The 24035-nt window shown below is 38.5% G+C and overlaps 1 protein-coding gene and 2 long non-coding RNA genes across 8 annotated transcripts; 1 reads left to right on the forward strand and 2 right to left on the reverse strand.

The window, feature by feature from the left end:
* The first annotated feature begins 408 nt into the window (after positions 1-408).
* LOC122017787 (transcription termination factor MTEF1, chloroplastic-like) lies at positions 409-1782 on the forward strand. Its single transcript, XM_042575479.1, has one exon. It carries the CDS (start codon positions 551-553, stop codon positions 1556-1558), a length of 1008 nt encoding a protein of 335 aa, XP_042431413.1. The 5' UTR covers positions 409-550; the 3' UTR covers positions 1559-1782.
* Positions 1783-8447: 6665 nt separating this feature from the next.
* Positions 8448-10708, reverse strand: LOC122016784. The gene is made up of 3 exons (XR_006121185.1): positions 10147-10708; positions 9416-9504; positions 8448-8816 (listed from the first exon to the last, which is right to left on the reverse strand). It is a non-coding gene; the product is annotated as an uncharacterized LOC122016784 (long non-coding RNA).
* Positions 10709-16566: 5858 nt separating this feature from the next.
* LOC122017455 lies at positions 16567-23718 on the reverse strand. Of its 6 annotated transcripts, none has more exons than XR_006121356.1 (10): positions 23395-23718; positions 23003-23296; positions 22752-22864; positions 22017-22123; positions 21875-21945; positions 21397-21686; positions 21123-21256; positions 17015-17104; positions 16731-16833; positions 16567-16624 (listed from the first exon to the last, which is right to left on the reverse strand). It is a non-coding gene; the product is annotated as an uncharacterized LOC122017455 (long non-coding RNA). The 6 variants fall into 6 exon arrangements; XR_006121355.1 differs by having other exon boundaries at positions 23003-23333; XR_006121353.1 differs by having other exon boundaries at positions 23163-23718.
* Between the last annotated feature and the right edge of the window lie 317 nt (positions 23719-24035).

Consider the following 24035-nt stretch of genomic DNA (forward strand, 5'->3'; position numbering starts at 1 on the left):
CAACCTTTATTTAATGAAACAACTCTACAATTTAAATCAATTTGGCTACACCATGGGGCTAATAGATAAGTAGTTGAAGAGCTAAATTGGAACAATCAACTTTTGAAAACTTTAATTTTGGTTTTCTGGTACATGAAGCAACCGATTCATTTTTAGCTGAGTGACAGCTCAATTATCATACATTTAAATATTATAGGAACTTAGATATTAAAAATAGATTGAGAACCCTTTTCGAAAATTTCTAAAACGTATAAAATTTTAGTATGATAATAATTATATAGAATTATTATAGACTTAAATCACATTCATAGAGTATACTTTTTAGATATTACTCTATAATAGAATTAATTTTTTATGTTAGTAAAAGTTGTAATGGTAGAAAAACAAGGAGTACTATGAAGGCCCTGCAGGATGCGTCCTTTTCTCCTCCACCACGCACCACTCCTGCTATATCCGTCCTCGCTCTTTCTCCGCCCACGCGCTCACAATCGGCTGTAGACGAAGCGTCAAATGATCCCGATGTGATTTCCTGACCGAATTTAACCTAATCATGGAGGAAATCTTCCCCTTCTGTTCCTGCCGCTCCCTCCGCCAGGTTCCCCCAATTGCTCCACCCCTTCTCTCACGAACCCCCCCGCTCGATCGCTGCCGTCGCCTCAGGGCATGCGCCCATCTTTCCAAGAACACTCCCATCCCCCTTCCTGAGAAGCCTCCGCGAATATCCCCACCCTTCCCTGTTCTACGCCTCTCATCCAACCCCTCCCCGGCCGCTGTCTTCCACGACAAGTTACTCTTCCTCGACTCTGTCGGCATCGACCTCTTCGCCGCCTCCTCCTCCTCCCATCCAGCCCTCGCCGCTGCTTCTCTCTATGACCTCCGCTCTTCTGTGCACTTCCTCCGCTCCCTCGGCCTCTCCGCCCCAGAGCTCCGCCGCGCCTGCGGCATGTGCCCCGAGATCCTCACTGCCTCCCCTTCCAACCTCGCTGCCGTTGTCTCTTTCCTCCTTCGCGAGGCTGGCGTCCAAGACCAGGACCTCCGCCGCGTCATCTTCCGGCGACCCCGCCTTCTAGTCTCTGACGTCGCCGGTCACCTCCGCCCCGCACTCTACTTCCTCCAGATGCTCGGCATCGCCCCCATCGCGCGCCATACCTCGCTGCTATCCTGCAGCGTCGAGGAGAAGTTCCTTCCCAGGCTCGAGTTCCTCGAAGGCGTGGGCTTCTCCCCACGGAACGCTCGGGCTATGGCCAGGAGATTTCCACAGCTCTTCTGCTACAGCATAGACGAGAATCTTAGGCCAAAGGTGGAGTTTTTGGTGTTGGAGATGCAGCGAGAGCTACGGGAGCTGAGAGACTTTCCCCAATTCTTCTCTTTCAGTTTGCCCAACAGGATAAAACCGAGACATCGGACATGCAAGGAGAAGGGCGTGGTCTTCCCGCTACCGGTATTGCTGAGACCAAGCAACGGGCAGTTCATGGCGCAATTGGAGGTACGAATTAGCTCTTCCCTTCCGTTGAAAAGGTCGCCCCTTTGGCGCACAAGTATGGATGGTGGTCTATAACTTGTTTTTTCAAGAGTCATTGCAGAGTGCGCCTCATTCTGTTTCTTCGAATGGAATCAGACTATAAATTTATGATAAAAATTTATCATTGTCAATATTGTCCTATTGTACAATGAGAAGTGTAAACTGCCTCTCTCCATGGATTTCGCGGATTCCTTTTGTAGCCCTTGCTCTAATTTTCTCGCCCAGTATCTTGTTTGATGAAATGCCTAAGATATTCCTAAGTTGATTTTTATTTACTCAGCGATCCGATTATGATAATGACACGGTCCACTTTGTCTTAATGATTAGATGGAATAATGGTTAAATTCAGAACAATATCACACGCGTAGAATGGGTTGAATCCAACGGGGTGTAGTCCGACTGCTTACTGGTCTACATAATTGACTGAATTGTCATAATTTTACGTGTGTGTCTGTCTGTATGAACAAGTCCTAACGCCATAAGTTGTTCAATTTCAAGTATAAGACAGGTTCTTATTTCACCCATTTTACTCGTTCATTTAGTAATTATATAAAACATCTATACCAATTTCTCTATAAATATTTTTAAAATTTAAAATAAATTATCTATTTCAATAAATTTAGATAATTATTTTTTACTACTTTACTTTAAAAATTCTACTATCTTTATTTTCTTCTTATTATTTTTCCTCTCTCTAAATAATATTTATTTTTATTACTTAATTCATTCTCTTTATTTTTTTCTTTTTCAAATTAAATGATATTTAATGTTTAGGAAATATATTTATTTCTTAAATTTAAAAAAATATTATTAAATCTAAATTTAGAAGGTGCTTGGTAGGCGGGGTTCGGATGCTTAAATGGAAATGAAATATAATGAAATCTATTTCATTCTCATTCTTGATACTTGATAGATAGGAATCATAATCAAAATATGGATTTGATACCCCTACTTTCATAACCCACCCACCCTTAGATTATCGTTAAACTCATTCCTCCTTATTCATGTGATTTTTTTTACGGCCCAGCCCTCGAGCCGAACCTTTTCTTCTCTTTTGATTTTCGTATTTCTGCGTCTTTTTTCCTCACTCGCCGCTGCGCCTCAACTCGCCTCTTTGCCACAGTCGGGTTTGTCGAAGGTAAGTCAGTTGCCTCAACTCGTCTTTCTTTCTCTTTTGATTTTCGCATTTCAGCGTCATTTTTTTTACCTAATTTTCGTCAATCGGAATTAGTGTCATTTATTTTCTATTGTCTCTTTATTTTCTATTGGTGACAATAGTGGTCCTTGTTCTAGGACTATGGAACTCGATCGTCGCTTTTGAGATCTCTCTCTTTAGTGGATGGTAATAATATTCATTTCAATATTTATACCAAGTACCATCAATCTAGTAATCATTCTCATTGTCATAACCCCTCAATCAAAACTCATTATCATTTCCATTGTCAAATATATACCAAGCACCCCCTTAGAGAATGAATAGGATAATAGATGTAAATTTTTTTTACTTAAAATATAAAATTTAAGATAAATTTTATATTTAGGGAAGTTAATGTGGATATTATTAGCTAATCATTCTTCCTTTAAAATTATTCTAGATGCATTTCTACAAATTTCTCATTATAAAAATATTTAAATATTTTATAAGAACATTTGGGATCTATAATGACAATTTACTAAATAGTACGAGTTTTAAATCACATATCATATTTTCATATTTATCAAATCACATACGTTTTTTCAGATATCTCTCTCAGTACGTTTGTTTATGCGACCCATTCAAGCCACTGATGTACATTTAAAATCTTGAGGAATGAGCTACGTTGTAGTGTGTTGTAAAGCAGTCTTTCTCTCTCAAGAATACAATAGTTTTGGATCAAATCTGGTCTAAGATACACTCGAATCGACTCAAATCAAGATGAATGTAAGAATTTTATCATGCCTTTAAAACTTAATTTCACAACCAAGATAACAGACAATTTGCTCTTAGTGATGTGGTGTGATGGTAAAAAAAATGAGACAAACTCCCTCTCTAGATAATAAGGACTCAAATCTTACCTAGAGTAGATTATGCTTAAGGAGTTTGAAATACTTTCGATATTGGGTCGTCCGCCATGGCCCATTCACACTAATGGATTTACCTTAATAAGTGGTGAAAAACTTCCGTGAGATTGGATTGATCATCTCTAAAATTTATCAGATTCGAAGTTATCTCAGTTATTCATTGAGATCTGAGATTGATTTTGAGAAGCTACAATGAGGAGGAATAGGGAGATACCACATGCTATAAGGGAACTCATCGGTGTTGTTGATCACGCATTTGTTATGTGACGCAAATCAAATTCTACAAATTATAATTAATTGAAATCCCTTATCTATACTAAGGCAGTATAGTAATGCACCAGGTCATCTTTTGGAGAGAGGGAGGGGGGTGTAATATAATAAACAAAATCCTAGCTAACCATCAACAATGAACCCACGACGCATTGTCACCCTGCACTACAGACATCACTATCAACAGAAAGAACATGTAACAATAATTACAACAATCCTATCTAATCATTGAAGATCACCCTCCATCACATTGTCATCCTACGACACAAGAATCACCATCAATAGTCATGATAAACAAGCATAACAGATAGCCACCAAACATGCATAAGATAAGTAATGATTAAAAATCAAACAAACTAAATTAACCAAACCTTAAATCCACAACCAACTCTAAAGACTACCCTCACCATCACACAGGAGGTCTGGAGATAGAACCACCAGCTTTGATGGACAGCAGTGAAGATGCGGTGGTGTTCACATCGACAACGACAATGGTATGAGTCTTCCACCAAAGAACCACTCAAGTTGACTTGAAGAGGTGGAGGGTTATCTGTCTTCATCTATTTGTGCTTCTACCCACAAGAACCATGGCAAGCTTGGCTAGATCAGAAGAAGCCGGAGGTGGAGACAACATAGTGGGAAACTCGCAGAAGAGGATAAACTGCCAGAGCTTCTAAGAAGAAACCTCTGCCTGTATGAACCACGGTAGGCAGGGAATCTCTAATTGACTCTTGTGATGGATGAAGACGGAGACTTCGTCGGAGACTGAAAAGGGGATGGATTGGCGTCACTGCTTCTTCCCCTTACCTTTCTGAACCACGGAAGGCAGAAGTGTCGGAAGGACACTGGAAGGTGGAGGACAACACCGGAGAGATACTTTGATGAGATGGAGATGATCGGAGTGTAGGATTGAAATGATTCGAGTGTAGGATTGAAATGATTGCTAGAAGGGGGTGAACAACAATCTCGAAAATCGATAGCGAATTAATTGAAGTACATAGTGGAAGAAAAAAATGAACCAATGCTAACAAATCAAATTTTACTTGGTTCGGAGCCTTCGACGACTCCTACTCTAAGACCCACACTCGTCGAGTGCTTTCGTCGAACAATCTACTAACAGTTCACAAAAAATTATAGGAGTTAAGTATAAGAACTGGAAATAAAAGTTACCAACAACAACAATAAAATGGAAAAGTCTTGGTCGTCGGTTGTCAGTGGAGTGTAGCAGCGTTACGGGAGCCTTTTCGGAGCACCGAGCAAGAAGAAAACTTGTAGTAATTGTTGTTCTGAAGCTTCGGATTGAATGACTTTAAATAGGTCCATTCTGGGCGCTTGGAACCTGTCCGGGTGCCTGGACTACTTGGCTCGGCCAATCGACGCGCTCCACATCAGCTTGTGGATAAATTTTCGGGTCCGAGCGCTTGGACCAACTCCGGGCGCTCGGACAGCCTGGGCTCCTGTGGCACACCTAGGCGAGCTTGGTCCATGCGCCCGTACCAGCTTCGGGCCCCCGGACTCCTTCCGGGCGCTTGGACCCCTTTTCTTCAGCAGCTTTCCCTTGCAGAAAAGATTAGTCCTAGGCAACCAAGAATAGATTTTTCCTTACAAAACAGAGTTAGCACAAGATAATAAAACATGAGTAGTAATTAGATCATATCTCCCCGAGTCCAGGATCTATTCAATATCTCAACTTATATTTCCTAAATGGATCTAAGTTGGATCAACGCCTACAGTTCTCTCAACGGGGAACGCGTCCTCACTGGATCTCTCCTCTAGTTACTTACTTTCACTTACCAACTGCAGTCACTTGACTTGCCTTTGATCCACTAGGTCTTCCTGCCAATTGTCGGTCCGCAGACCCAACTGGATTTCGACCGGTTATTAGGTCCCGCGGATCCAACTGGACTTCCCGCCAGATATCGGGCCTCGCGAACCTATCTAGACTTCGCACTAGCTATCAGGCCCCGCGGACCTAGATGGATTTCCCACTAGCTATCGGGCCCCGCGGACCTAGCTGGATTTCAGCCTGATGTCAAGTCCTTCAGACCAGTCAACTCCTGTACACTTGGTAGAAGCGTTAGACAAACAATCCATCTAATTTTAACCTATTTGTCATAAATCAAAATTAGACTGTTAGTGCAACCTGCACCAACAATCTGCCCCTTTTTGATGTAATGATAACCTGGGCTAAGTTAGGAAAAAATACAATAAAGCAATAAAGCATAAAATGTTTAAAGTGCGTAGATTTTTCTAACCTAACCCACTATCCTCCCCTTTGTCATACATCAAAAAAATTACATGCATAAAACATAAATAACTAAGTAACAATTTGAGAAAAAAAAATTGCAATCATAGTTTTTCAAGCAACTACTAAAAGTTAGCTTCATTTGAGGGAGGAGTAAAAAAAATTTACAAGTAAGTTTTCAAAAGTAATAACTTTTCAAAAATATTTTAAAGTTCGTTTTCAAATTAATTTTTAAAAATTCAAAGTTTTCTAAGACTTTCAAAAGAAAGTTTAGAGAGAAATGCCTAAGTAATATTTTCAAAGAAAGTTTAAAGCAAAACTTAAAACTTCTAAGTAATATTTTCTTTGCAAAAACTTCTTTAAGTTTGAAAAAAAAATTTCAAAATAACTTTTGGCAAAACAATGTTAAACAAAATTTTTGAAGTCACAATTTCAAATTGATCTCAAAATTTTTTTTTCTAAAAGTAATTGGAAAGAAAATTTTCTAATAAGGATTTTTAAGATAAGGAAACTCTTAATTTTTCTAACATCTTAAAGTAATTTTTTTTTTGCACAAAATAACAATTCAAAACATCCTAAAATATTTTTCAAAAAGAAGTTTTTCAAGGTAAGTTTGTCAAAAACATTTTTTGAATTTCAAAAATCCAAAGTAGTTTTGAAATATATAACTATGTAAAGCTAATTTTCAAAGTATTTCCAAAAAAATGAGAAGAATATTCAAAGAAATTTTTTTTTAAAGAAAACATATAGTGAGATCATGTTTAGAATTTATTTAAATAAATTCTCCCCTTTTATTCTAATAACATAGTGAGATCAATCATTATGTAATAAGCAATAGCAAGTCAAATCACTAAAGTGAAACTAGCTAAAGAGAAATGGAATACTAGTAACTGAAGTGAAAGTAAAGTCATATCAAGTCAACAACAACCAAACAAGAATAATAACAGTCAAAGACTATACTACAGCGAGGATAAGGAAGATAGGTCGGAACCCCAAGATCGTAAGAAATCCATCACCTCAGTATGACAAGTCTGGTTCTCCTCTCGAGAACTGGATGCCCCATCGAAGATCGGAGACCTCCTATCATAGACTCATCATGGCCACCTCAAGTCGGTAACTCAGTCGTCTAACGTACGAGGGACTGGACACTTCAACAAAAACATTAAAAGATAAAGGATTTTATCCGTTGTCGTAGGCCCTTTAAAATCGTTGTAATTGACAATGTTGTTAAAAGTGGGGACTACGACAACGATTTTAAACCGTTATCTTTGAAATAAACGACAACAGTTTTACAACGGTTTATAACTGTTGTCTTTGAATGAAAAGACAACGATTTAAAACCGTTTTTGTTTAGAGCACTTTTAATAGCACTGTCGGTTACAATGATTTTTGGGGCTACGACAACGATTTTTAACCGTTGTCTTTGAAGGCGATAGACAACAACAACGGTTTTAAATCGTTGTCTTTTAAACTATTATCTTTTAATACCAATATATCACATTTCAATATAAATATATAATAAAGGCTCATAATCACAAAAGAAAGAAATTCTCCATATCAATGTCATTCAAAATGTTACTTATACAAAAATTACAATCACAAAAGAACAAACATGTCTCATATACAAATAAAATTTATCCCAATACAAATAAACAAATAAACTCCATTTACAACTAATGAACAATAGCCAAAAGACTATGGTAGCAATAGCCAAAAGACTAGAAACTTGTGATGGTGGTTCATGCCATGTAGGATTGCACTTAATTATTGTCAACTCAAGTCCCATCACAATCTTCAACTTGTAGGAGTTCATTGGAATCCTCTTACAACTAATGAACAATAGCCAAAAGACTATGGTAGCAATAGCCAAAAGACTAGAAACTTGTGATGGTGGTTCATGTCATGTAGGATTGCACTTAATTATTGTCAACTCAAGTCCCATCACAATCTTCAACTTGTAGGATTACATTGGAATCCTCTTTCTCACTTGTTGATTCTTTCATGCCAACTTTTCTAATATTGTTGATCATTAGTTCCATAATAAATCTAATCTTCCCCATACTAGCTCCATCAAAAAGTCTAATCTTTCTACCCCTTTGATAAGGCACTAGGAGATCAACAACCTATTGATATAAAAAAAATATACTATTATATGTATGAAAAAACTTGTTCTAAAAGAATAATAAACACACATGTTTTTACAATAGTCCCTGGAATTTAAAAAGGTATTAGTTGTGAGATGAGTTACTTGAATGCCTGCATGACTGCACAAGTAGAAGTCAAATTCAGTAGAATGACATATCTTAGAATCGACAACAACCCCTGGAATTTTAAGGATGGAAAGCTCCATTGAGAAAACAAGGTTTGAAAAAAATATATAAAATAGAATTGTCTTGAAAATGATGTATCCATGCTATCAACTAAACTAACCAAGCAATATGTTTCCACTCTTATCAACAAATCGGTGGTGTTTCCACTCTTATCAACAAATCGGTGGTCACCATGATTGTTAGCAAACAGTCTAGTGTGATTACATTTTTGGACCACCACAAAAGTCACCGGAATTTCAAGAAGGCTTCCTGCCAAATAGAAGGATTAGCCACAAAAAGCTGAACTATATGTTTTTCCTTCACAGGGAAAGAGCATTCTCTTAATTTTCAACCTTGGCACCACTCAACTTTATCAACCCATTGTTCACGTATTGATGATCTTCCAGACCTGGGTAATAACAAAGCATCAATCCTGAGCACATTATTCCTTTAGATAAGTTCAATCAAAACAACATACAAATGAAAAGAAGATTTGGAATGAGCTAAAGTAATTCATCTATTCACACTTTAAAATCAAAATAAATAGTATCATTAAGAGAGTAATGTCGTATTTCAGAATATTTTACAAGAATTGATTGTTGGATGATGATACTTTTACAAGAAGAATACAGCAATCATTCCATGGAGGGGCAACATCCATGTATCCCATGCCAAATAGTTTCGAACAAACATGAGTTGACGATAATACGATTATAAAGAAAGTGCAGGACCACTAGAGATGCATTAAACAATGATTAAATAATTCACCATTTAATTTACTAACCAAAAAAGCTAGTGATCAGACAAATTAAACTCATATACTGAGAAGAGGATAAAATGGAGGGTTCCTAAGAAATTGAGAAGTAACGACTGAAGTTTTCTATTAACGCGGACATCTAATTTTGTTATAGACAAGATTCAGATGTAGAAACACAATAGTGCATAGTGCAATTATAGATAAACTTTCCAGGTTGCCCAGGCTACAAAATTAATTGAGACTGTGTGCACCTGCTGAGACTAGAAACTGATAACCCTTGATCCAAAGCCTCTTTGCAAACATGTAAACCAATGAAACCATGGCCACCTAGTACAAGTACCTGTCATTAGAAGCATATAAATTAGACTAAACAAAAAGAGAAACTAGGAAAAGGTTTACAAACATAATAAAATAAAACAAAATAAAACAAGGAAATGTCAACTTTTCTAACGGTGGAGGTGGCTTTCTTATAGTTTCTACTTCCTCTAATTTATGAGGCTCGTCCACATGATTCGACTCAATTGAAATTGATCTTTTATATCTCAACAGACGAGCAGAGCTGTTTTGATCATTCACAAAAATATGTAAGGAAAGGAGATAGCTGAAAAACTAAGACATTCTGCGCAGAAAAAAAACTTTCTTTTAAAGGTTCCATCATCAGTTTGTAAATAGTGAAGGAAATCGAACCATGTGTCATTTAATCACCACAACACCTTGAACTTTCAGAATCTCATGATCAATATGTACACAACATAAGAACGCAATCAGCAACTATCTATGACCATGCCCTAGCCTAAAAGACTATTTTTTTCACCACGATCTCGACTCAGGAAGTGATAGAAATAGAAAAAAGAGTACCATTAAACTTGGGGGAAAATGCAATCTTTGCCTAAAAGAAAAAAAATGCAATCTTTGCCTAAAAGACTAATCGAGAAACAAGAAAAGTCCACCCATAATCTGTCTTTGAAAACTTTGGAGCTACCTGAAACAAGACGAAGAGTGTCCCAACCCACAACCACAAATTAGGGTTCATCGCGAGAAATGTGACGAAGAAATTATGACGAGGAAAGCAAAAAGAACAGATGGGGCTTCACTATCGATCCACTAGGAACTGCCAAGTTAAGGACAATCTTCTTCTCGCAGTAAGATTATCATAATCGGAGCCCCTGGCACAACTTTGGTGCTTCGATTTGGAGAGAACCTCGAGGACCACAGCTGCAGGAACCATATCAAATATAAAGATAGACCTTTTCCAGCCATGCTTGAGGTATATTAGTGTAATTGTGGATTCATCCGAAGAGGGAATGAAGATGGGTGGTTTGGCAGAGATGTTTAGCAGGATCGACGGAGATATTCAGCGGTAGAGGGATTCGACATAGAGGGGTTAGACAGAGAGGAGTTAGGAGGAGAGGTTCATGGAGAAGGTTTCATTGGAGAGGGATTGGATGGAGATGTAGGTTTCGGCAGTGTGAAGAGATCATATGGGAGAGGGAAAGAAAAAGGCTTTAGGGTTCGAGAAGGCGGAGAAAACACAACGGCAAAATTATTTCAGGGAGGGAGGGAAAGAAAAACACAGTTGCAAAAAAAAGTGCACACAGGCAACGATTTTCAAAACCGTTGTTGTAGCCCCAAAAATCTATTGTCATAGCCCCAAAAAAGTGCATATAGACAACGGTTTCCAAACCGTTGTTGTAGCCTCCAAAAACCCGTTGTCGTAGCCGCAAAAAACACACATAGACAACGTTTTTAAAAACTGTTGTCATAGCCTCCAAAAATAGTTGTCGTAGCCCTAAAAAAGCACATATAGACAACAGTTTATAAAAACTATTGTCGTAGCCTCCAAACAACTCCTCAAAGATAACAGTTTTTATTAAAATCATTGTAAAAGAGTAAAAGACAACAGTTTTGGTATAAAAATGTTGTCTTTTAAGTGTTGTTGAATAAGAATTTTCTTGTAGTGGGAGGTGCCAGTGTCGGTGCCCCAAAGAGATCAGCAACGTATGCATCTAGCTCTACCTCCTCGTCTAGAGCTGGATCAGGCTGATCCTAGGCCTCAGGATCAAGAGGGGGTTGAGCGGCTGGGTCGGGCTGGTGCTGAGCCTTTCTCCTCCAGGATAGGACATCATCATTATCTATATGTACACCTCCTAAGGAGAAGTCCCTAGCACCTACCATGTCAAACTCATTTAGGGCTCTAACATCACCTACGGTGACATCAATGTCCAATGAGGCAATCTATGCAGTCAAAATATGGCAATAAGGTATGTAGACTCGCCGACTAGTGGTAATACCAGCTGAATAAAGGATGGTGTGAAATATATGCAAACTAATGTCTATATCTAATCCATGACATAATGCATAAAGGGGAAAGAAATGAAAAGGACGCATCATCGCTACATCGTGAGTAGTCAGGGCCATAATGCATGTAACTAGAACTCGATAGAGGACATAGTCTTGGATTCTAAGGGTATCTGGTCTAAATAGGGACACAATCGATACACGCTGACCCCCCAAAAAATATGAATAGATCATATTAAGTGAGATATGTGAGTAGGGATCACTAAATGGTGGATCCTGAGGAGGGTAGCACTGGAAGGGACATGCAGATGGACGCAATCCCAAAAAATCACGAATAATAGTGGGAGATAAGGTCATATCTATACCAGTGCCCCTAGTAGTGTAGGTAAAATCATTGACTCTAACTAGGTTGTTATATAGCTCAGCACACAGACCTATGTTAACTGAACTGAAGCAATAAACTAATTGTTGCAAGCTATAATAATCAATAATTTCTATAGTAGAAATGCATGATCGCATGAAAAATTGTCTATCTAAAAGTCTAGAAGGTATAGGAACATATATGGTAGAGGCAAATTGATGTGCGTAGATATTATAATCGTTTATGCATGTTTTAATGCACATTCACTTGCTTAATTTGCATATATTATTTACACGATCATCTCTCGTATTGTTTATTCTGCATTAATTACTCTTTTATTAGAGATCTTCTCTTTGTTTGGTTTTGTGTTGATAGAGATAACGAAAACAGCGATTGTCGACGCATCGGAGCAAAGCAGGGAGCCACTTGACACCGGCCGTGCAACCTTGCACAGCCGTGTGACCATTCCGAAGAGAGAGTAGCACACAGTCGTGCAGCCTCGCATGACCGTGCCTCACGACCAGTAACCAAGAAGCACATGACCGTGTGAACCTCACACGGTCGTGCAATGCAGACCCGAGCTGAAGGAAGACACGATCGTGCAGATCTCGCACGGTCGTGCCACTCAACCCGAAGGGAAGAGGAAGTTGGTCGTGCGGATCTCGCACGGCTGTGCCACTCCACCCAAAGAGAGGGAGGAGCTGGCCGTGCGGATCTCGCACGACCGTGGCACGAGCCGTGTGGCGCCCGTGCCCTAGCCTATAAAAGGAGCTTTAACCCTTCTTCGAGAGGAGGCGAGCCATCAAAGAGAGTATATCTTGGTGCTGTTCCACGCCGTCCCGGACCTCCGTTCGACGATCCAAGATCACCTCCATCACCGCATCAACTCCAAAAGCAAAGGATTGTATCCGAAGATCACTGGACGACATTGAATAAGCATCTCTTTTCCCTCTCTCTTCTTGTTTGGGATTATATGTCTAATTATACTATATCTTCGGGTTTTTCTCCTGCGTCTATGGAGTAGATTCTTTGTTCTAGGATCAGGGAGTAGTTGTGGATAGGTATTGATGTAAGACTCATGTTTATACCTTTTTCTCATTGAATGATTTCACTTGTCTTGTTTCTATTTGATATGCATGAAACCATGTCGTATTAATTGATTGTGTAGGAATTGCTAATTTCGTAAAAATAGGATCTTAGATCGTATACCTGAGGGGCCCTAGTGATAGGGGTAACCCGTTCACGGACATCTAGGATACTCCCTTGAAAGGAGAGGCAAATCCACACAAGGAAGTAGGAAACCAAACCAAACCAAACCCCTATCTCTATCCTTAATAATACCGATCAGATTCACATTCTTGTGATCCACCGAGGGACCCTAGTGATAGGGGTTAACCCTAACAGGATTTCACAAGAATCTTCTCTATTTAGTTCTTAAGGGTAGTAGCTTGAACTTTCGACGAATACGTGTTGATTGACAATGAGGAAAGGGTAGAACCTGATACATCAACTACCACCACAACAAAACCGAACTCCTAGAGCTCTTCCCAAGCCGAGTAAAACTCTCTCTCTCTCTCTCTCTCTCTCTCTCTCACTAGTTCTCACATCTACTTCCCAAGTTCTTTTCTTTTTAAGAAATAATTCACCTAAAACCATCGGTAGTTTAGCTAATTCTACATGAACAATCGCTAATGCTTATAATCAGACCTTGTGGGATCAATAATCTTTTATTACTGACGACGTATTCATGCACTTGCGGAAGGGTAAGACAAATCTAACCCTAATTCATAATGGGGAACCTAGGGTCTATACTGGCGGTCGAAGGGCCAGCACCAGAACGGGATCATTTCCTAATTAACAAATAACAGCCTAAAATTGAAGTTCTAAGCAAAAAAATTAAAGTTTAAGGTTAAAAAAATTTATTGAGGCATTAGGAATATTTATAAAAGAACTGACGTCATCAGTTGATCCGTAATGCACGACTTGATAACCGAAGTAGGAAAATTTTAGGAAAAAATATTTTCCCTTTTCTTGCTTTTGCTTGTAAAACTCAGTGAGGGGCTTTTTGTAAAAGAGAAGAGGATGATTGGGGGCGCCCCCCCCCCCCCCCCCCCCCCCTTCCCTTTTATAGGGTGTTCCAGGCGCCTAGAATGGTGCTGTACAGGGCACTCAGACCCTCATCCGGGTGCCCGGATCCCAATACCAGGGGTGGGCACCCCTGGTTTTGGGCTCCCGTTCATGGTGTTTTTTTTAATTAATTAAATAATTTTTATTTGAATTATTTAGGGGTTAAAATTGATTAAGTTAAAGATTTATTTGTTTAAAATTTGCCTAAGTTAATAGATTGATTTAAGTGACAAATTAATTCAAGTTAAATTGTTTAACTAATCTTTATGAGGTGAAATTGGAGAATTAAATAAAGAATATGATTAAGTAATTAAGTTGTATAGTTGTGGTATTTAGTCGATTTGGAGATTAAAAAATTATTAAGTTAAAATGCACTACAACAAAAATGGCAAATGACAACAGATATTATTCATTGTCGTAGGGTCAAATATTCGTTGTAACTGACAACGTTGTAAAATGCATTGTCCTACGACAACAGTTTTGAATCCGTTGTCTTTGTAGACATTCAACAACGATTTTAATCTATTGTTGTTTATATGCTCAAAAAAAATTTACCCTATACGACAACGTTTTAAAACCATTGTGGTAGATAATTTCGACAATAGATATAAACCGTTGTGGTAGACTCTTTTTATAACAGATATAAATCATTGTAGTAGATAATGTTAACCGTTGTTGTTTTTAATTTTGACAATAGTTAGAAACCATTATGGTATATAATTTTAATATGTTTTAGAATGGATAAAACTATTGTCTTTTATCACTTTTCACAAAAAAAAAAAAATCCATTATGGTTACGTACTGTTTTGCAATGTTTCTAACCGTTGTCTTTAATGTTCATGTTGTAACATGATAATAACAAACAACCAATCTTTATTTAATATAAACAAACCACCAATACCAAACTAAATATTTACTACAATCAATCCATGAAAATGTTATCTTCAAATTTTGGAAATTAACTACATACATCAAAATGAGAAAATAATAGTTGTGTATTCATCAAACTTAGTAGTATCAAACCATAAATCACACATTTTCTAGTTCGCCAAATGGCATTTTTGCATTAGCAAGGCAATCTAGAAACTAAATAAAGCTCACTCCTTGCATCAAAAATCCCAATCCTCATGAATTGCCCCTGAGTTACGTACCTGCAAGAGAAAAGTCAATTAATCGATACTTTAAACTCAAACCATTGATTTAATACAAATAAAGTCAGAAGAACAGAAAAATTAAACAAAACTTATCAAAGAAAAATATAAAATATAAGAGAAAAGAGAATTATAGTAACTGCATGAACTGTAACCGGAGAAAATGAGGAGGTTTCTTCTCTTCTCATCCATAACTGAAACTTTCGAATATTAGAAACAAGATGGGGACAAAAAAATCTATGATCTTTCCTTATTTGTAACCAAATCATGGAAAGTAGCTTGTAAACAAAGTTCATAGAATATTTCAGACACCACCACTAACTTTGAATTGCTCAAGTTTTTGTACACAATGTTCATGAAATCAAACAGTTAGCAGTGAATAAAGAAAGAAGAATTATTCCTTCTTTTTTTTTCTTCCTTTTCCTTTAGTATTATTTATGTATTGTACCAAAGATTGTGAATTAAAGAGTAGTTGAATGACATATAAAACTAGTTGTCAGTTGTAGTCTTGAAAATCATAAATAAGTTTAAAAAATATGGATTTTATATCAAAAAATCATAAATTCATCTTGTCAAATATGGATTTTATATCTTAATAACTTTTATGTATTTTGATAAACATAAAAGTTGAATATATATTATGAATATTAAGAAGACTTTTATACATGGTTAACTGACGCGAATACTGAACATTACAAGGAGAAAAGGTGACAAACATGCTTGAAAAAATAGGAAGCCTTGTCCCACATGGGACATGTAAATATGACACAGGAGTAGCTTAACCATGCACCTATAAGAAACAACCATCCACCTACCAGTGCAAAATTAATAGGATTGGATTCAACCTAAAGCAACAAAAATATAGATATATACACTACAACAAAAACCTTCATAGACATCGGTTTTCCACCGGTGTCTATTTGATTTTCGACCGATGTCTATGAAGCCGATGTTAAAAGTCTGCCATTTTAGACATCGGGTTAAAACCGGTGTAGTATCACTTAACGACACCGGTTTTCGAATCGGTTATTAACCGGTGTAGTATCACTTAACGACACCGTTTCATCAACGGTGTAAAACCGATGTAATATTGTATGTTAATAACACCAGTTTTGGCAGCGGTAAATGACCGATGTAATATTACTTTATAACACCGGTTTTACATCGGTGGAAAACCGATGTAATATGTATATTTTTTAACAGCACAGATTTGATTTTAAAACCGATAATAACAAAAAAAAACACAAATATTCACAAATTGTACAAATATTCTTCATTCAATAATATCCATAAAATACACAAATATTCACAAATTATATAAATAATCTTCTTACAACAATATCCATAAAATACCCAGACATTCTTTTTACATCAAAAGCTAGCTAATAGATATCAAAATCAAGGTAGAACATTCTTTTAACACATCAAGGTAGAACCGCACTTCAAATGTAATCTAGCATGCATTCAGCCCACTCGAACTGCACTTCATCAATTTCAACTCTGGAGTACTTGAGATTTGTAAACTGTAAAAGCACATAAATCCACCATATGTCAAATAACTAAAACAAATGTGTACATGTATCAAATAAAAAATATAAGATCACAAGTGCTTGTCATAAACATGCTTACCAGCGTGTTGAAACCTATTCTGTGAATGGTGGCTTCGAATGAACTTCACGAGCAAGGCCAAAATTTGCTATCTTCACAAAGTCCTTGGTTACCAATAAGTTCTCTGCAAAGGTTATAATCTAGTTTAATAGAATGCTAACTTCACCAGAATAATTATAGGTGCATAAATCACATTTAACAAAATAAATGCTAATCCTAGATAACAACGTTGTAGGAATAGATATGTTAAGAGCACACAAATGAATCTTTATAGGGTAAAAGCGGAACTAAAGAGGTACACCTACCTCCCATGTCAATAAGTCACTTCCTCGAGTTGGATATGGCTTTTGCAAATCTAGCTCCATATAGAAGGTGTAGAGTTTGATATCTTGAAGCTGCAAATCCAATCAGAAGTAGGATTAGCGTGGTAAGCAAGACATTGAAAATCCCATTAATAAACACATATTGGCCATGAGAACCCTTGTTCTTGTCATTGAAATAAGGTGACTAGGAATAAAATAGGCACTAGGAATGACTAAAAATAAGTACAACTAAAATTCATAATTAGGATATCACTAGGAACGACAATAGTGAAATAGTCTCCTTTCCGATGCCAATCAATTTTTGTCACAACCTGCAAAGCAAAAGAATGAATAATAAAAAGGTAGTGGCAAAGAACATTATAAAACTAAAATTATTAATAGGTTGCAGCTTAGGAACACACGCAATATAATTAAAGAAGGAATCAAATATAAAACTGCTTTATTGCATAAATTCCTCAAGCCAAACCTTATTTTCTCCCCCATTTTCTTTGGCTTCATTTTAGAACACTTGTCGTGTCACGCCCCAGAGGAGTCTCTGTCCGAAGAAATTTCGGCAGCATCTTCCCTGTACGGCGGACAATATGAAACTTTCTACATATCACATATACATCAGCCACAGGCGGCTGGAATGATAACAATAAATAAAAACAAACACCACGCAGTTTATAAAGATATTCAGCCTCTGGCTGTCACAACCACGCAGTTAATAATAGTAATCAATAATAGTAGGACTCTGACTCGAAATCCACCCTACTCCACTACACTCGTAAAGCTCAAATCCAACGAACTCACCTCTTCTGCCGTCCAGGCAGGCATATAGTAGAATAAAAACCAAACCATCCAAAAGACCATCAAACGGTAACAATCCGTACAATATCCATAAATAAAATCCAAAACAAAACTAAAACATAGTCCGATGGAAGAAAAACCAAAATAAAGCAAATAACAACCTAGTAGAGAACTAGCTCTACGTGCAGATGGGGGGGCCAGCGACTGGAACTGCTCCGGACAGCCTCAACCTGAAAATATATCAACAATGGAGGCGGGGTGAGTCCAACACTCAGCAGGTACAACTGATATGCATAATAAAACAAAGAACAGACAACACTAATCATAATATGAGGAGGATAAATGCAACTGAAATGAAATCAGAAGATAACTGTACTGACCGGATCAAAGTATAAAGGTAACAGGTCGTCAGACCGAGTGAGTCATAATCCTGTATGCATGTCAATCAATGCATCCAAACAAATGCAGCATATAAGTGCAGCAATCACAAGCAAATAAAAATGCAATAAATGCATATGTCAACCCCATACTCTGAAATCAATGCTCCTGTGCAATGACAGAGTAAACGGGATGCTGTCGGAGTACTCCTGTCCTGTGACCCCAAATCATAAATGGGGGAGCTCAATGCTCTCATCTCCCGGTACAGATGACGGGAGGATATCTCTGCCCCACGCTGAGTCTCGACCAACGGAGCCAAACATCTGCCGGCTACCACGCTGCTACCCTAAATGCCAACGGAGCCAAACAGAGCGGAACTGACTGCCGGCTACCACGCTGAGTCGCCTGACCAACGGAGCCAAACAACAGAACCGCCACACACCAGCCTGATATACAAATCCATGGGTGATGTGTGCAGTACATGTAACTGGCGATGAGCTCAACCAAAGTAGAGCCGACAATCGCACAGCATGCAATCATGATGCATGATACTGAACATGGCAATCTCATGAATAACATGGCATGATCCATATAAATAGATACAAAGTGTGTACCACAAGAAGACGTATCAAATAGAAGGCACACAAATCGAAGAGGGTATCAAATAAACCCTAGATCCAGAATATAACAGAGCATGTGGTTAGGTCACTACCTAAGGCATATGTGATCAGGTAGATAATATGTAGTGCAGAATAAATAAACAAACAACATGTACTAATCATGTAGTGACCAACCGAAATAAACAGGTAACACAATTACTGTTATATGTTAAACATATTATCATGCATATCAAAAGACATAAGTCAAAGTACCCGCCTCCGAAAATAGAAAGATCCAATCCAACTCCGAGATACTCGTCTCGAATCAGAGCCCTGTGTAAACAAATACATTTACTTTTATTTAGCTAGAATACAATAAATAGCTAAATAAATCCTAAATATAAATTTAGAGATAAACTCTAACCCATCAATCTCAATCTACCTAAATTAAATCCAACGGTTAATTAGGGTTAAATTTCAACTCCCTAACCCTAAGATTAGGGTAAAACCCTAATCAATATACACAACCCAAACCTACTCATATTCATCCATCTAAACAATCGAATCAAAACCATATTCTAAAGCATATATAAAATGCCCTACACCTTACCTCAAGTCAACCGAATCAAGTAGGAGGAAGTGGTGATCTCCAACAGCAACTTTCCATAGCAACCAACCTACTGTTGATGCTGGAACCAAGCAAATCCGCAACAAAGCAAACCCTAATTTGGAGTCCCCTCTTTGTCTCTCTGCCGGCAACTGATGGATGAAGAAGGAACCGGCAGTAAATCTCGGGGTTAGGCCACAGAAGGAAGGAATTCAACTAGAGTAGAAGGAAGGCGACCTGTGGTGTGCCAGCGTTGCTCTGTGAAATGGCAATCTAGGGCAGAGAAGTCTCGGCACTTGGAATCCCACGGCAGAGACCAGGGCAAAGGGGGCGGCCGCCTGCCGGCTGTGGTGACGGTGAGCAACTCCACAGTGAGAGAGTAGGTTTCCGACGATTGGGGTCGGCGTCGGCTTCACCTCGTCGGCGGCAGAAACTAGGGCAGAGACTAGGGCTGAGGAGCGGCTGGCCGGCACTGCTCGGTCCAGAGAATCGGCCGGTGCTAGGGCTCAGGGTGGTCGACGGTGGCTAGGGCTGACGGTCGGGCGTCACAGAGGCAGTGAGGAGGGGCGTCGGCGGTTAGGGCAAAGGGAGAGAGCTCGGGCGGCTGCTCGGGTGCGCGAGGGAGAAAACACAGAAACGGCGCAGGGGAAAAATAAAAAGAAAAAGAAATTTAAAAGGAAAAGGAAAAGGAATAAGGAATTTATAAAAGAAACAATTCCTCGCTAAAATGGGGTAGCCTAAACAGGCTTTTCCGGGCCCCATTTTTATCCCCGTTAACTCGTCCGTACGAGCTCCGAAAAATTCCCGAAAAGTATCCAAAAATTCCGGAAAATTCATTTATTAATATTCCCTATATTTTTTTTTTCCCGGTATTTTACATGTCGTGCCAATCACAACCTTCCGCAACGATCCAATGTTTAGAAAATCTTAAAATATCATCTTAAGCATGTTTTCTTAGGCTTCATTTTAGACCTGTCTTTTGTCGGCCTACTAGCAATGATCTTTAGCAAAAACAATAAACTGACTGCAAGCTGTGCACCTAATCTCATTATATGATAATGCAACAATCAAGTTGGAAAAATTATACTAGATGCCATATCTGTATGACAAAACATTTCAAAGATATTTTTGTAAATCCATTTAGGTACATCAGTACATATTTGCTTTCATCCACATACTAAAATGTAAAAAGGATGAAGCAAAGCTATCAACCTTTGGTCATATTGTTTGTTCTTATAACTGAATTGTAAAGATCAAACTTGTTAACAGATAGTGGAGGGAAGAAAGTGAAGAAAGCTTGCAGAAGCTACAACCAAATTCTGCTACAACACACACAGAAACATCAAACAATGAACAGGACAACTGGGAAAATTCCACACAGAAACATCAGTATAAAGAATGAGTCACGACTCCAACATCTAAGACAGCATCATCTATGGAAACATGATACTAGTGGAGTTGAAACTTACAGGATAGAAAATTCAACAAAAAAAATAAAACAAAGCCATCATGTGTCTCAAAGTCAAGGTTCAACATCATAAGAAATATGCATACCAAACTTATAAGTCGTTGATAAAATTAATTCTTGACAATAAGGATACTAGTTGGTGCTTACAGGTAAGGGGTTTGCGGAAATGAATTGGTCAAAAAAGAATAAATTATCAAGCAAAGAACATGAACTTGCTACCGTAGTCATGTAGGATCAGCAAGTACTCACGTATCTTGACTCGAGGAGATTCTTCAAAGTTTCCTGGAGAATCTATCATTAGTGGCAATACAGTTTAATGACAGAATCTGCTCCAGCTGTGAATAGCCATGGCTGCCTCGGATGAAATTTACAATCTAAAACACCTGTTCAATTAATAAGTTAATGTTAGGTCTAAGATAGGCAGGAATTGCAATTTTTATTTGAGTTAGAAAGCCATAGTTTCTTAATCTAGACGCGGTAAATGAAAAACAAGGAAAACAACAAAGTTTGCAACACAACTGACCTCTGTCATTAAACTGAGAGAATTTGGTATGCCTAAACTTTTCAGGGCACTTTAGGTTTCATCCTGATTCCAGCCTCAAAGGCTAGGTAACTAGGTATAATGTCATGATTTTTATATATTTCCAATTTGTCAGTGTGTATTAGAAAAAAGAAAGAAACAAAACTGAGATATAAAATAGGCACTAGGAATGACTAAAAATAAGTACAACTAAAATTCATAATTAGGATATCACTAGGAACGACAGTAGTGAAATAGTCTCCTTTCCGATGCCAATCAATTTTTGTCACAACCTGCAAAGCAAAAGAATGAATAATAGAAAGGTAGTGGCAAATACTCTACCAATTAAAATAAAGTAATCCAAAGGATTAAGTCTATGTCCAGAAACAATTAAGGTAATTTGATGTGCCTATATTGAAATTAATTACTATACAGATACATATGTACTCTGAAGGGGGGATACACAGTGAATATAGCTCACCTTGCAATGCTTTAATCGGATGCAATCATATTTATCATCTCGAACCCATCTCACTGCTGGAGTGGTATTTCCTAAAGCACAGAATCGAGTGCCAACTGATCTGAACAGAAACTAAAATAATATTATGAGTAAAAACACTTACCCTCATCCTCCTCTAGTTTTGATTCCTCCACATGAAGCAACTCCTTGACCCTTGCTTGATTCTCTGCACTTCCCAATCCAGTATCTAAAATAAGCACATCGCATCCTCTGAAACAATGTGTAAATGTATGTCAGAAAGAAGCAGGGTGGAATTAGGCATCGAAAACTGAATTAAAAAAAAACCCTAGAGGGTGGAAATTAAATTACAAAAACCTGGAGGAAATGAACATACAAAAGAAACGCTAACCATAGGTACGACTCCCTTCTTTTAACATAACCATATTAAATTTATATTCTAACCTAAACCATCCAATATCTAAATTCCCATTAGATCTTCAAGGTTACAATCTTCCATAATCACCTAACATGAAACCTAAATGTCACTGAAACCATTTCAGATTCAGGTTAATCTTTATTTACAACATTCAATTACCCAATATAACAACTCTTATCCTTGTTAACTAGTAACACATCATACCCTTAACCTCCAACACCAGAACAAACAAATTCTTATTGACTCTGCCGTGGATCCAGCTCAAAACACACAGGATTCATTAGGTAACATCTACTGCAACTAATGATCGCACAAGGGTAAGGAACAAGAACTAAACCGTACCTCAATCCCCTACAAACAGAACATTACATAGTGCATCTTCACTAGCCGGATCAAGAAGAAAGAATAACAAGAAGTCATCAAAACAACCTGTTAACAACAACAACAGATCGACCTCATTACCTCTGCACCCTTCAATCACCGGAGACGATCACTGATACGAAGAAGAGATCGATCCAACAGAGCTGTGGTGGCCGGGACCAAAATACCAGTCTCTGCTTCCCAGAAAGAACCACCTGAATCAACACTAGAAAGGATCAAGGTTCGAATTCACAACCAAAACCAAACCCTTACCTCCAAGATCGAAGTTAGGGCAACGACTTGTTCTTGCCGACGAACAGGGACAGAGATCGGGAAGGAACAATGGTTGTTACCTCCTCCAAACAATCGATGCTGGCCTGATCCAACGCCGATGCCCTTGGTTCCCTCCCGACAGCCGGCGAAATCCACCGATCGAGATCCGTCGCCGTTGTTCACCGAGATCAGAGAAGGGAGGAAGGGATCGGGGAGAAAGAAGGTTCGGCTGTAACTAACCTCTCTTCCTCTCAACGCTCCAAGGTCCGCTCTTCGCCGGCGCCACCGAGAGAAGAAGAAATCGCCGGTCTCGGTCGCGTGAAGTCCGAAGTCGCGAGAAGGAGAAAGTCGGGGGAAAAGAAAAGGCTTCGGCGCTTTATAGAGAGGTTAACCCCAAACCCCATCCTCAACCTTTAGCAATCAGACGATTAAGAAGAATGAAAAGAGGAAACGAGAGGTTTTGACCGTGTACCCAGCGAGCGAAGAGGCCGAGAAGGAGAAAATGAAGCACGGAGAGCCTTTATGCCTGCAATTTTAGGGTTTTAACAGGCAGACATACTTCGTTATTCTTGTACTGCACTCGATCTCTCTGCTTCAGAAGAAGGAGACCCCTTTACACAAGATCAGAGATCTCGGTGTTGTTCTCTCTTCCTTCGGATTCCCTCATGTTGCCGACCAACCGTGCCATGGTGGTCGTGGGCGTCCTCTAGCTGTTCGGATCTTGTCGGCCCCTACCTTAGCCGGGAAGAGCGAAGAGAGGAAGGAGGAGGAGGAGGAAGAGAGGATCGGACGAGGAGGCAGAATGGAACGATTTATACTGCGATTTTGCTTAGGATCGAAGCAGATGGTTTTGATCCTAAGGGGCGTCGATCCAGGAAGGGGAAGAGATCCAGGAAAGGGAAGAGGGAGATGAGGCTAAGAGAGATGGTCGGAGGTTTAGGTTTAGGTTTAGGCTGAGAGAAGGGGCGCGATATTGGTTTAGGTTTGGAGGGAACTTTGTGAAGTGTTATAAATTTTGGCTGGTGGAAAAATTAAATTATTTTTTTTTTGTTCATTAACATCAGGTTTTAAAAACCGCTGTTAAAACCGATGTCTATTAACAAAAAAAAAGGC

The sequence above is a fragment of the Zingiber officinale genome, chromosome 8B, assembly GCF_018446385.1.
Source record: "Zingiber officinale cultivar Zhangliang chromosome 8B, Zo_v1.1, whole genome shotgun sequence".
NCBI lineage: Eukaryota > Viridiplantae > Streptophyta > Magnoliopsida > Zingiberales > Zingiberaceae > Zingiber > Zingiber officinale.

What these genes read in the sequence shown, in the direction of transcription:
- LOC122017787 (XM_042575479.1), top strand. Translation starts at nt 551, where the DNA reads ATGGAGGAAATCTTCCCCTTCTGTTCCTGCCGCTCCCTCCGCCAGGTT.